The 14,673-nt window shown below is 48.4% G+C and overlaps 1 protein-coding gene across 2 annotated transcripts in view; it reads left to right on the top strand.

Moving 5' to 3' along the window:
- The window catches only part of LOC309548507 (immunoglobulin superfamily member 2-like), a 283,133-nt gene that overhangs the window by 217,444 nt on the left and 51,016 nt on the right, over positions 1-14,673 (top strand). Inside the window, exon 1 of one of the 2 annotated variants that reach the window (XM_082248459.1) lies at positions 9,068-9,166. The exons of the other annotated variant lie outside the window; for it this stretch is intronic. Within the exon in view, the coding sequence (XP_082104585.1) occupies positions 9,124-9,166 (43 nt within the window). The 5' untranslated portion in view covers positions 9,068-9,123. Of the gene's footprint in view, positions 1-9,067; positions 9,167-14,673 lie in introns of those variants that run through there. 2 annotated transcript variants of the gene reach the window in all.

The raw sequence follows: 14,673 nt of genomic DNA, 5'->3' as shown, positions 1-14,673 counted from the left end.
CCCTTGTCCAGCCAGAGATGTAGGGGGTACTCTTCAGAGCTTCAGAGATAAAGGAGGGGGTCCCTGTGTCCAGGCAGAGATGGGGGTCCCTGTGTCCAGGCAGAGATGGGGGTCCCCTGTGTCCAGGCAGAGATGGGGGTCCCTGTGTCCAGGCAGAGATGTAGTGAGTACTCTCCAGGGATAAAGGAGGGGGTCCCTGTGTCCAGGCAGAGATGTAGGGGGTACTCTCCAGAGATAAAGGAGGGGGTCCCTGTGTCCAGGCAGAGATGGGGGTCCCTGTGTCCAGGTAGAGATGTAGGGGGTACTCTCCAGAGATAAAGGAGGGGTCCCTGTTTCCAGGTAGAGATGGGGGTCCCTGTGTCCAAGCAGAGATGTAGGGGGTACTCTCCAGAGATAAAGGAGGAGGTCCCTGTGTCCAGGCAGAGATGTAGGGGGTACTCTCCAGAGATAAAGGAGGGGTCCCTGTGTGCAGGCAGAGATGGGGGTCCCTGTGTCCAGGCAGAGATGTAGTGGGTACTCTCCAGAGATAAAGGAGGGGGTCCCTGTGTTCAGGCAGAGATGGGGGTCCCTGTGTCCAGGCAGAGATGGGGGTCCCCTGTGTCCAGGCAGAGATGGGGGTCCCTGTGTCCAGGCAGAGATGTAGTGAGTACTCTCCAGGGATAAAGGAGGGGGTCCCTGTGTCCAGGCAGAGATGTAGGGGGTACTCTCCAGAGATAAAGGAGGGGGTCCGTGTGTCCAGGCAGAGATGGGGGTCCCTGTGTCCAGGTAGAGATGTAGGGGGTACTCTCCAGAGATAAAGGAGGGGTCCCTGTTCCCAAGCAGAGATGGGGGTCCCTGTGTCCAAGCAGAGATGTAGGGGGTACTCTCCAGAGATAAAGGAGGAGGTCCCTGTGTCCAGGCAGAGATATAGGGGTACTCGCCAGAGATACAGGATGGGGTCCCTGTGTCCAGGTAGAGATGGAGGTCCCTGTGTCTAGGCAGAGATGTAGGGGTACTTTCCAGAGATAAAGGGGGGGGGGGGGTCCCTGTGTCCAGGTAGAGATGGGGGTCCCTGTGTCCAGGCAGAGATGTAGAGATGTAGGGGGTACTCGCCAGAGATACAGGAGAGATGGGGGTTCACGTGTCCAGCTAAAGATGGGATGGAGTCCCCGTGTCCAGCCAGAGATGGGGGGGGGGGGGGGTACTCGCCAGAGATAAAGGATAGGGTCCCGTGTCCCGGGAAAGATGATGTGATCCAATTGTCATGTTTTCCATACTATCTCGGTTTCATTTTTTCAGAATTTTCCCCTCCTGCTGCTGATCTCCTCCCGCCTCTTTTAGCCACTTCCTGTATGCATGCAATCCCTCCAGCGCTGGCTGCACATCATTGCAGAAGATTCTGCCTGTGCAATGTGTATAGCCCCGTACACACGTACCGATGGTCGGCATACAAATGTTCCTCTTTTCTCCCCGGGATGTCGGTGTCTGCTGAAAAGTGCAAAGACAGCACAAGGACAGCACAAGAATTTTGTCTGCAGACTTCAGCTGACTGCAGAAGTGATGTCATGTAATGGTTAACTTTCCCTGTGTTTTTAATTTTCTGAGCATGCCCAGTCTTGCAAATCTGCGGTCTGTCGGCCGAATTCTGTACTGACAGGCGAACAATCGTCCGTTCTGGTGTCCGCAGACAAAAATTTTCATGTTTGCAAGAAAGACTTTTGTCCGCGGATTGTGTGCAGACATCTGTCGGAGGCACCATACTAACACGCGTACAATCGGCAGATCTTTCGTCCGCCGACGTTTGTATGCCGACGATCGGTACGTGTGTACGGGGCTTTTCAGCAGGGCCGCAATGTGTATCAGCAGGGCCGCTTGTATCGCCACCAGGGGGAGTATGTGACAGGGTGACAACACAGGAGCACAGCTGGGAGACATGGACAGAGCGTTGTCACCCTGTAACAGGAAGTGCCTGAACCAGGATCTTCATGGCGGGATCACCAGGGAATTTTTTTAGTGCAATCAGCAGATTTACAAAGATTGACAATGACTTTAGAAATCTTGTGGGTTTTTGTGAATCCAGGACCCCTGCTCTGCCAGGAGGCGGAGCTAGCCTCCAGATATGGCGCCGGTATACAGGGTGTCTGATTCCTGTGATTAGTGATGATCTGAGTGCCGTCTGTGTGTTTTATTCTTCACAGTTCCTTTATTTTCATCATTTCGTTGTTAGGTTTATAATGAACCCCAATAAAGAATGTTGCGGCTTTTATATGGCGTTCAGCGCCTAGTATTTGATTTATTATTATTTATTATTAATAATTTATTATTATTATTATTTATTATTGATTATGATTTATTATTTATTATTATTTATTATTATTATTTATAATTTATTATGATTTATTATTTATTTATCCATTCTTCCTCTGAGGGGTGAAAAGTTTATATGGCGTTCAGTGCCTTTTATTTGATTTATTATTATTTGATTTATATTTATTATTATTATTTATTATTGATTATGATTTATTATTTATTATTATTGATTATGATTTATTATGTATTATTATTATTTATTATTATTATTTATTATTATTTATTATTATTATTGTTTATTATGATTTATTATTTATTTATCCATTCTTACTCTGAGAGGTGAAAAGTTTCTATGGCGTTCAGTGCCTATTATTTGATTTATGATTATTTGATTCATTATTATTTATTATTATTTATTATTATTATTTATAAGTTATTATGATTTATTATTTATTTATCCATTCTTCCTCTGAGAGGTGAATAGAAGAAGTACGATCGGTGGGCTGTGTGATACCACAAATGTAATCTGTGTCAGTATATAATGATGGCGATCGCCCCGTATTGGGGGGGGGGATGTTGGCCATGGAGGGGTTAACCACAGTGATGGAGGGAGTAGGATGTGCCCTGTAGGGGGGGAGGGGGGGTTCCTGTGAGGTTTTTGGGGTGTCACAATCTGTTTCACCACTTCTGCTTCTCTGTCCGGGTGACGCAGTCGGTGGTGTCTGCGGCAGGAGCTGGGTCTGTGCTGCCCCATCAGTGACCGATCCGCTCCAAGCTGTCCGCTGAGATCCCAGAGTGACCGATTTCCAGCCAATCTCCATCCTCGCTCCCCAATTCTTGGTGACAAATAGAATGGAGACGTAGTGTCAGGATGGGGGCGGGTCTGCTGGATGACATCACTCTGCGCGTTTTGTATCATAAACAGAAATAAAATCCTTTTTTAGGCACTTCCTGTTCTGGGGTGACAACGCCTCCCCATTGTCCTCCTGCGTTGTCACCCCGGCTTCTGATGGAGACAACCCCTCCCATTACATAGACATGGTCTATATACACTATATCACCAAAAGTATTGGCACCCCTCTCTATCACCAAAAGTATTGGGACCCCTCTCTATATACACTATATCACCAAAAGTATTGGGACGCCTCTCTATATACACTATATTACCAAAAGTATTGGGACCCCTCTCTATATACACTATATCACCAAAAGTATTGGGACCCCTCTCTATATACACTATATCACCAAAAGTATTGGGACGCCTCTCTATATACACTATATTACCAAAAGTATTGAGACGCCTCTCTATATACTCTATATTACCAAAAGTATTGGGACGCCTCTCTATATACTCTATATTACCAAAAGTATTGGGACGCCTGCCTTTACACACACATGACCTTTAATGGCATCCCAGTCTTAGTCCGTAGGGTTCAATATTGAGTTGGCCGCCCTTTGCAGCTATAACAGCTTCAACTCTTCTGGGAAGGCCGTCCACAGGGTATAGGAGGGTGTCTATGGAAATGTTTGACCATTCTTCCAGAAGAGCATTTGTGAGGTCAGGCATTGATGTTGGACGAGAAGGCCTGGCTCGCAGTCTGCACTCAAATTTATCCTAAAGGTGTTCTATCGAGGTTGAGGTCAGGACAGTCAAGTCCCTCCACCCCAAACTCACTCATCCATGTCTTTATGGACCTTGCTTTGTGTACTGGTGCGCAGTCATGTTGGAACAGGGAGGGGCCATCCCCAAACTCCTCCCACAAAGTTGGGAGCATGAAATTGTCCAACATGTCCTGGTTTGCTGACGCCTTAAGAGTTCCCTTCACCGGAACTGAGAGGCCAAGCCCAACCCCTGAAAAAGAACCCCCACACCGTAATCCCCCCTCCACCAAATGATTTGGACCAGTGCACAAAGCAAGGTCCATAAAGACATGGATGAGGGAGTTTGGGGTGGAGGATTCTAACTGGCCTGGACAGAGTCCTGACCTCAACCCGATAGAACACCTTTGGGATGAATTAGAGTGGAGACTGCGAGCCAGGCCTTCTCATCCAACATCAGTGCCTGACCTCACAAATGCTCTTCTGGAGGAATGGTCAAACATTCCCATAGACACTCCTAAACCTTGTGGACGGCCTTCCCAGAAGAGTTGAAGCTGTTATCGCTGCAAAGGGTGGGGCAACTCAATATTGAACCCTACGGACTAAGACTGGGATGCCATTAACCACTTCTGGACCGGAAGGTTTTACCCCTTTAATGACCGGGCCATATTTTGCGATTCAGCGCTGCATTGATTTAATGGACAATTGCGCGGTCGTGCGACGCTGTACCCAAATATGATTGATGTCCTTTTTTTCCCACAAGCAGAGCTTTCTTTTGGTGGTATTTGATCACCTGTGCGATTTAAATTTTTTGTGCTATAAAGAAAAAAAATAGCGACAATTCTGAAAAAAACAAAACAAAAAAAAAAACATTTTTTTTCTACTTTCTGCTATAAAACATTCCCAATAAAAAAAAATTTAAAAATCAAAATTTTTCATCATTTTTGTCCAATTTTGCCACGTATTTTTTGGTAAAAAAAAAAAAATCCCAATAAGCGTATATTGATTGTTTTGCGCAAAAGTTATCACATCTACAAACTAGGGGAACGATTGATGGACTTTTTATTGTTTTAATTGTTTTTATTAGTAATGGCGGCGATCAGCGATTTTTAGCGGGACTGCGACATTGCGGCGGACAAATCTGGCACTAACTGACACTTTTTTGGGGGACAAGTGACACCAATCCGTGCCAAAAAAGAAATACACTGTCACTGTATAAATGACACTGGCAGGGAAGGGGTTAACACCAGGGGTGATCAAAGGGTTAAGTGTGCTCCTAGGGAGTGCTTTCTAACTGTGTGGGGGAGGGACTGACTGCAGGAAGAGAGAGATCCTGATTGGTAGGAACGCAAGATCTCTCTTCCTGGCTGGCCTTGTTTACATAGGCAGGTGGCCGTTCTGTCATTCCTCCAAACCTGCTCATTGGATCCTGCTGTGTCCAATCCCAGCAGAAGGGTGGTTCCAGCAGTGCACATGCGCCCCCTAGAGCTGATGGAAACAATCACACACAGGTACGTGATTTTGCACTTAAAGGCCGCCCTGCCACAGTAAATGTACGCGGGGCGCTCCTTCAGTGTTAAAGTTCATGTGTGTAAAGGCAGGCGTCCCAATACTTTTGGTAAAATAGTTTATATAACTAAAGGATTTTTTTATTTTATTTTTGGATTTTTTAAAAAACAAAAACAAAAGGACTGTCAGGTTTTTATGGCTGTCGGCGGGGAGATTAATCATCTTTCCTGGTTACCGTTATCACTGACAGCGAAAGAAGAAGACACGAGTTCTGGTGACAACCGGGGATTTCCCCACTTTGGAGGGATTTCCTCTCACTTCCTGTTTTGGCTTTGGGACAGGAAGTGAAAGGAAATCCCCCCAATAGCATGGCTGCCATGAATTGACCTCATTTGACAGTTTAGTTGGTCCCTGGGTGGTTCTGTACACAGGACTGCTGTTAGAAATCATGCGGCCCCGATATATTCGGGGGGGGGGGTGGCCCTCCCCCCGGCAGCCCACCTGGCAGCCCCCCCTCCCCCCAAATCTATCAAGACATTATTTCTGCTGAAAATACACTAAAATCATTATTATCGGACAGAAAATAATAGAGATCCTGTGTGAATGATCTCCTTTTTTTAACAGTTTTTTACAATTAATTTTTAGAATTATTTTATTTTACAATTTTTTAAAATGATTTATTACAATGTTTTATTTTTTTTTTACAATGTGTTATTTTATTACAGGACAGAGAAGCCTGCAGTGCTGTAGAAGGGGAGGGGGGTGGCACAGTGAAAGGGGGGACATACGGGGAGGGGGGGGGTATCAGAGGCAGGCAGAATATTAAGGGGGGGGGGGAATGGTGTCGGAGAAGTAATTACAGGAATGATGCCCTGTGTCTGTGTCTCTCCCTGCAGCAGCTGAAAGCTGGCAGGAGGGGGAGGAACTGGCTTTCAGCTACTGCAGAGAGCCGCACAGGGCTTCCTTCTGTAATTGCCCCTCCTCCCGACTGCACCGATTCCCTGTGCTGTTGGGGCCCCCCCTGTGTGACCGGGCCCCCTACAGGAGGACTGGTGGCCCCCCCCCCCCCCATAAGAAGCCCTGTCTGTACAACCCAGACACATTATTCTGCATCTGTACATACTGTAGCTCACACTGCATACTATGAAAGGGTTAAAAGAGAAGTATCGGGTACAGCTTTTTCTGAGTCTTTCTAGATGGACGCGGCATCTGTCCCCCGCCGGCTCTAAGACTGAGAACTGAGCGATCAAACACCGCCGATCGCTCGCTTCTTAGAGCTCCCTGAGCAGAGAGCTGGTGACTGTCAGTGGCGGCTGAGCCCAGGCATGTGGGCAAGTCCCGACTCCATTGTCATGATCTTGCAGCAGCCTGGACCGGCTCTGTGACGTCAGCTGATAGCAGGCTTCAGCCCACTGTCAGCTGAAAACGAGTCACAGGAGGGCAGAATGAACCCAGGCATGTGGGCGGATCCTGACTCCATCGTCATGATCTTGCAGCAGCCTGGACCGGCTCTGTGATGTCAGCTGAAAACAGGTCACAAGAGGGCAGAATGAACCCAGGCATGTGGGCGGATCCCGACACCATCGTCATGATCTTGCAGCAGCCTGGACCGGCTCTGTGATGTCAGCCGACAGCAGGCTTCAGCCCGCTGTCAGCTGAAAATGGGTCTCAAGAGGGCAGAATGAGCCCATTCATGTGGGTAGATCCTGACTCCATTGGGTGACCATCGGGTTCTTGGTCAACTCCTTGACTAAGGCCCTTCTCTCCCGATCACTCAGTTTGGCCGGGTGGCCCACTCTAGGAAGAGTCCTGGTGGTTCCAAACTTCTTCCATTTACAGATGATGGAGGCCACTGTGCTCATTGGGACCTTCAATGCTGCAGAAATGTTTCTGTACCCTTCCCCCGATCTGTGCCTCCATACAATCCTGTCTCCGAGGTCTACAGACAATTCCTTGGACTTCATGGCTTGGTTTGTGCTCTGACATGCACTGTTATCTGTGGGACCTTATATAGACAGGTGTGTGCCTTTCCAAATCATGTCCAATCAACTGAATTTACCACAGGTGGACTCCAATAAAGTTGTAGAAAGATCTCAAGGATGATCAGTGGAAACAGGATGTACCTGAGCTTAACTTTGAGTGTCATGGCAAAGGGTGTGAATACTTATGTACATGGGATTTTTTTCCTTTCTATTTTATTAAATGTGGAATTAGTGAAGCACTGTGAATACTTATGCAGCTTACAGAGTACAGCAGTCAGAAGTATGTAATGTACAGCACAGTTTAGATAGTGGGAAGGTCAGAGGCTTCTTAGCACAGAGGTAGTCCTGATGCACTGGGTAGGTCCCCTATATGCCCAGGTATAGAGAACACCATGTGCCCAGGTATAGAGAACTCTATGTGCCCAGGTATAGAGAACCCTATGTGCCCAGGTATAGAGAACACCATGTGCCCAGGTATAGATAACCCTATGCGCCCAGGTATAGAGAACCCTATGTGCCCAGGTATAGAGAAATCTATGCGCCCAGGTATAGAGAACCCTATGTGCCCAGGTATAGAGAACTCTATGTGCCCAGGTATAGAGAACACCATGTGCCCAGGTATAGAGAACCCTATGTGCCCAGGTATAGAGAACTCTATGTGCCCAGGTATAGAGAACTCTATGTGCCCAGGTATAGAGAACACCATGTGCCCAGGTATAGAGAACCCTATGTGCCCAGGTATAGAGAACACCATGTGCCCAGGTATAGAGAACACCATGTGCCCAGGTATAGAGAACCCTATGTGCCCAGGTATAGAGAACCCTATGTGCCCAGGTATAGAGAACCCTATGTGCCCAGGTATAGAGAACTCTATGTTCCCAGGTATAGAGAACCCTATGTGCCCAGGTATAGAGAACCCTATGTGCCCAGGTATAGAGAACTCTATGTTCCCAGGTATAGAGAACCCTATGTGCCCAGGTATAGAGAACCCTATGTGCCCAGGTATAGAGAACTCTATGTTCCCAGGTATAGAGAACCCTATGTGCCCAGGTATAGAGAACTCTATGTGTCCAGGTATAGAGAACTCTATGTGCCCAGGTATAGAGAACACCATGTGCCCAGGTATAGAGAACTCTATGTGCCCAGGTATAGAGAACCCTATGTGCCCAGGTATAGAGAACCCTATGTGCCCAGGTATAGAGAACACCATGTGCCCAGGTATAGAGAACTCTATGTGCCCAGGTATAGAGAACCCTATGTGCCCAGGTATAGAGAACCCTATGTGCCCAGGTATAGAGAACACCATGTGCCCAGGTATAGATAACCCTATGCGCCCAGGTATAGAGAACCCTATGTGCCCAGGTATAGAGAAATCTATGCGCCCAGGTATAGAGAACCCTATGTGCCCAGGTATAGAGAACCCTATGTGCCCAGGTATAGATAACCCTATGTGCCCAGGTATAGAGAACCCTATGTGCCCAGGTATAGAGAACCCTATGTGCCTGGTATAGAGAATCCTATGTGCCCAGGTATAGAGAACCCTATGTGCCCAGGTATAGAGAACCCTATGTGCTTAGAAATCCTGACATGACTGGCCTGTCACAGTGAGCCGGCCTAGTTCTGCTTTCTCATATCTGTGCTGTGAGTGTGGCGACAGTCTGCGGTTTCCTGTACACTGCGGGGGAGGCGTCTGATGTGACAACTTCTGCGCTCCAAACCAGACAACACTGAGAGCCATTGCACCATGCCGTCTCTCCCCGGGGGACTTCTGTGGCTCGCTGTCCTGGGTAAGTGCCCGCTGTGCTCTGGGGAGATGACACACTCCACTTTTGGGGGGGCGCAAACAGAAAAATGTAATAGGCATTGCTTTGCGGCAAAAAACGCTGTAAAAAATTGCGTGACTTTGAGGTCACAAAAGTGTAAACGGGGCCTTCACTAATCAAGGTATAGTGTGCCCCCTTTCAATGCAGAGAGACCAGCGTGCCCCCATTCAATGCAGAGTGACCAGCATGCCCCCTTTCAATGCAGAGTGACCAGCGTGCCCCCTTTCAATGCAGAGAGACCAGCGTGCCCCCTTTCAATGCAGAGAGACCAGCGTGCCCCCTTTCAATGCAGAGAGACCAGCGTGCCCCCATCAATGCAGTGACCAGCGTGCCCCCATCAATGCAGTGACCAGCGTGCTGTGCCCCCTTCAATGTAGCGATCATCGTGCCCCCTTCAATGTAGAGATCATCATGCCCCCTTCAATGCAGAGATCATCGTGCCCCCTTCAATACAGAGATCAGCATGCCAAGCCCCCCCCCCTCCGAGACACTTACCTGTAGCGGCAGCTTCTCTTCAGTCCCTGCGTCTCCTCGAGTTACCCACTGCAGCGGCTTCAATCGCTTCACTTACCTGCTCTCCAGGGCTGACTCGACTCCTGTGACTCCAGACTGTGAGACGTCCACGCACTGCTCCTCTCTTCTTCGCTCTAACGGCGGCAGGAATCGGGAAGGTGACGGAGACGGACGGTTACAGGGAGTGACTGACGCACGCACCGCCCCCACAACGACGTCAGCCGGGATGTCCTGAATGATTGGTCCAGGCTGGAGTCTGGACCAATCACATCCAGGACAGGACTACAGTGGGGAGTGTCGGGGCGCATTGCTCTGCGCCCCGATGACACCCAGAAGGCCGCCAATCGGCGCCTCTGCTGGCAGCACGTGGGAGGCCAAACCCCAACCCCCCCAGAGCCAGCAATAGGTCCGGTGCCCCTAGTTGGCTTTTAAATGGTAATTTTTTTTCCTTTGAAGATTGATTGGGGGGGGCGGTGCCCCTGCGCCCCCTATCGACCGGCCGCCACTGCCCCCCAGTGACCTCCCTCTCTCTGGCCATTAGGACAATGGTATCAATAAGGTTCTTTCATTTCTAGGACAGGCAGCTGGAGAGTTGTGAGCATAGTCCATCTATTACTAGGGGCGGAGCCGGGGATTGACGGTAATACAAATATTCTCCAATAACAACAAAATGTTAATGTGTGTAAATGCAGCCATCCCAACCAGGCCAATAATAAAACAATGGAGCAGGAAAAGGTCATGTGGGAGCAGCGCCAGGGCTTGACTATTTTGCACCCTAGGCAAGACTACCACCACATCTCCCCTCCTGCGGGGTGAGGGTGGTGGTGGTGGTTGTCTTGCCCAGGGCGCAGGTGCGTACAACCGGGTGCTGATTGTCAGAGTGGACTCACCATGGCAGCAAAACTTCTCCTCCATCCTAAAACATGGTGCCCACCTCTTCTGCCTCGCCAGCTGTCCTCAGACTCCCAGAAGCCGGCTCGGTGTCGCCTTTCTTAAAGGCTGAGCTGCTGATGACCTCCTCTGCAGCAACCATGACAGATGTCCTACACGGTGTAGGGTGGCAGTCTTCAACTCTTCATGTCATGCCCCCCAGGCAACTGGGGGGTGGTGGTTGTCTTGCCTAGGGCACGGGTGCTTAAAACCAGGTGCTGATTTTTAGAGCGGACTTACCAGGGCAGCAGAACTTCTCCTCCATCCTGAGACATGATGCCCACCTCCTCCACCCCCCTGAGCTGTCCTCCGACTCCCAGGAGCCGGCTCGGTGTCACCTTCCTTACAGCCTGAGCTGCTGCTGACCTCCACAGCAGCCATGATGGATGTCCTCCATGGTGTAGGGTAGCGGTCTTCATCCCACTGTGACATGCCCCCCAGGTGGCTGGGTTGGTGGTGGTTGTCTTGCCCAGGGCGTGGGCGCCTACAGCCAGGTGCTGATTGTCAAAGCGCACTCACCAGGGCAGCAAAAACTTCTCCTCCATCCTGATACATGGTGCCCACCTCCTCTGCCACCCCAGCTGTCCTCCAACTCCCAGGAGCCGGCTTGGTGTTTCCTTCCTTAGAGGCTGAGCTGCTGCTGACCTCCTCCTCCGCAATGAGGGATTTCCTCCATGATGTAGGGTAGCGGTTAAACCCATCGTGTCACACCCCTCAGGCAGCTAGGGGGTGGTGGTGTTTGTCTTGTCCTAGGGCGCTGGTACCTACTGCCAGGTGCTTATTGTCACAGCAGAACTTCTCATCCATCCTGAGACACTTCTGAGACACGGTGCCCACCTCCTCTGCCCCCCCCCCCCAGCTGTCCTCCAACTCCCGAGAGCCAGCTCGGTGTTGCCTTCCTTACAGGCTGAGCTGCTGCTGACCTCCTCCGGAGCAGCCATGACAGATGTCCTCCACGGTGTAGAGTGGCAGTCTTCAGCCCCTTGTGTTCCCCAGCCAAGCTAGTAGTGAAGTCAGCGGCCGTGCACCCTAGGTGGCTGCCTAGTTCGCCTAGCTTCAGCACCGGCCCTGTTCGGGAGAGATACAATGTTACAAAACTTTATTGAAACACACAATTCATTTTAACCGATTGTAGTTTGACTGTGGAAGAGGGGCACAGACAGGCCAGGCAACATACCTATACATTGCCGCCTGTTTTTCAGGTTCAGGACACGCGTGCGCGTGCCCCTTGCCAACCCGTACACTGATTGGATAATGCACTTGTTTGGGGAAAACAGATGCGTAGGCGCTACAATCTTCCCACATAACAGCTCTATGATAGACTCACCCACGACAGGATCTTTTGGAAGGGACTGCAGGCTAGCCTCCTGCCCACTGACTATGGGCCCTGGCTTTAAAGGGAACACTACACATTTGGAGGTGGATGCCTGGGGGACCCTTGGAGTAGTCTTGTTTCTGATTCAGGTTCGTGACTCCCCAGAACACACAGACTCTGGGACTCTAGGCCCGGGATCCATGTTGGCACAATAACAGCCATGACTGCTCAACACTGGGAAACTCATAGCAGATGGTAATCTCATCACCCCAACCCCCTGTCTTTGACCCTGTCAGGAACCAGTTTGGAGGCTGAGGTGACGAGAGGGCTCCCCTTGTCGCTGAGTGCAGAGCACCCATGGAGATGGTGATAGAGGGCGCTGTGCACTTTTTGCCTGCAGGTGTAGCTGCTTCAGGAATCGGATCCGTAGTGGGTAAGATGGTCACAGTCACTGGATCACTAGAAGTGCAGGCAGGTTAATGCAATCAAGGTCAGTAGCCAGACTGGGGGTCAAACATGGGAGGTCAATCAGGAACAGAGGCTGGTAGAGTAGTCGGGATCAAGCCAGGGTCAAACCTGAGAAGTCAATCAGGAGTAGGCAGCAGAAAGTCCGTAAAGCAAGCCGGGTTCAGAGCCAGGAGATAAGCCAGAGCAGGTCAAGGATAGCCGGGTCGGGAACGGGTAATCAAGCTAAAGTTCAAGGCACAGGGAAATCAGGTACTAGCTGAAAATAATCCAGCAATGAGTGATAGCCAGTGCTAAGTTTATATAGGCCAGTGAATACTGCTAATTAGGACACACCATGGTGAACGCCAATGCGCTGTTGCGTGCGCCAACACACTCTTTTTGCTAATGCGCATGCGCGCGTTCGCGCGGCCATCTTCGGCATTGGCGTATCTGCCAGTTCTGCCCAAAGTTCTTCCCTGACACACCCATTGTCATTTGTGCTAATTAACTCACCTATTGTCTGCTAGAAAAGTATTGTGGGGATGTGTTTATACTTGTAATAATGTGTATTGTACTTTGTGAGCTCGATGCCGGGAAGTCTGACCTGGAATGAGACCTCTGAGTGTCTAGGTGGCTTGTTGTTTAATCAACTTAATGTTTCTAGTATATGTTGGTTAATTTTACTAAACATTTAAGGATCCTCTATGATGTGATTAGCCATGAGGTCATCCCTACCTCGTTCTCTAAACCATTGTGTGATGTTTTGGGTAAATATTCGGGTCATTGGTCATGTGGTGACTGACCGACTTCTCAAGTGTATAAAAAGTCTGTATTCTTCTTCAATAAACACTTCCAGTTTTGCAGCTGAGCTATTCCTGCCTAGTTCTTGGTTGCAATAGGTGGCTATAATATCTGATATCTATGTTCAGATTGGAGGAAGCGGTGTACTGACGGAAGCACTCAAGCGGAATGTGGGACGGTTCACCCTGTGCTCAGACCTCGAGGCTGCCGACACCTCCAATGTACCAGAATAAGGAAAGGGATGGTCGGCACTCAGGATGGCATCCACAACATAACATTCCTTTATTAAAAAGACATGTACAGCGCTGTAAAAACAGCCTATGCGTTTCAGACATTAGCGCTTAGCCATGACTAAAGGACTAACATCTGAAACGCGTAAGATGTTTTTACAGCATTGTACATGTCTTTTCAGTGTATTTTATTATCACTGTATTAGTCACTAGTGACATCACTGTCAGTGACCCTCCCAGATAGTATCTATTAGCGCCAGATTGTCCGCCACATTACTACAGTCAGACTATACATCACTAATCACCGCCGTTACAGTATAGAGTATAGAGCTGCGTAAATTCCAGTATATATTCCATAGTTTGTAGGCACTATATCCTTCACAGAAACTGATCAATATACATTTATTGTGATTTTTGTTTTACCAAAAATATGAAGCAGAATACATTTTGGCCTGAATTTATGAAGAAATTAGATTTTTTTTATTTTTAATTGGATATGTTTTATAGCATAAAGTGGAAAATAGCTTAATTTTCATATTTTTTCCTTTATATAATAAAAAATGGAAAACCCCAACGGTGATCAAATACCACCACAAGAAAGCTGTATTTGTGTGAAAAAAAAATGATATCAATTTCATATTGGTACAGTGTTGCATGACCGCACAATTACCTGTTAAAGTAGCGCAGTGCTGAATAGCAAAAATTAGCCTGGTCATGAAGGAGTGGGGGGGAGGTAAAACCTTCTGGAGGTCATGTGGTTAAAGTGGTTCTAAAGCCTTATAGAGAAGCTCCAGACTCCTTCAGAGAACATCAAAAATCAGCAACTACAAATCCTCTACAAATCCCGTAGCTGCTGACCTTTAACCACTTGCTTACCAGGCACTTTCACCCCCTTCCTAACCCCCCACCACCCCAATACCGGGCACTTTCACCCCATTCCTGCCCAGGCCAATTTTTAGCTTTCGGCGCTCTCACACTTGGAATTACAATTGCGCCGTCATGCTACACTGTACCCATGTGACATTTTTATTATTCTTTTCACACAAATAGAGCTTTCTTTTGGTAGTACTTGATCACCACTTTTTTATTATATACTGTAAAGGATAAAATATGCAAAAAACAAACACTATTTTCCACTTTCTGTTATAAAACATACCCAATAAAAAAAAATGTAAAAAATCTAAATTCAGGTCAAAATGTATTCTACCACTGCGGTTTTTTATTTTTGCTAAACA

The sequence above is a fragment of the Pelophylax lessonae genome (assembly GCF_965119305.1).
Source record: "Pelophylax lessonae genome assembly, chromosome: 2".
Taxonomy (NCBI): domain Eukaryota; kingdom Metazoa; phylum Chordata; class Amphibia; order Anura; family Ranidae; genus Pelophylax; species Pelophylax lessonae.
Note: the sequence above shows the minus strand (reverse complement) of the source record. Positions and strands in the feature narration are given on the sequence as shown.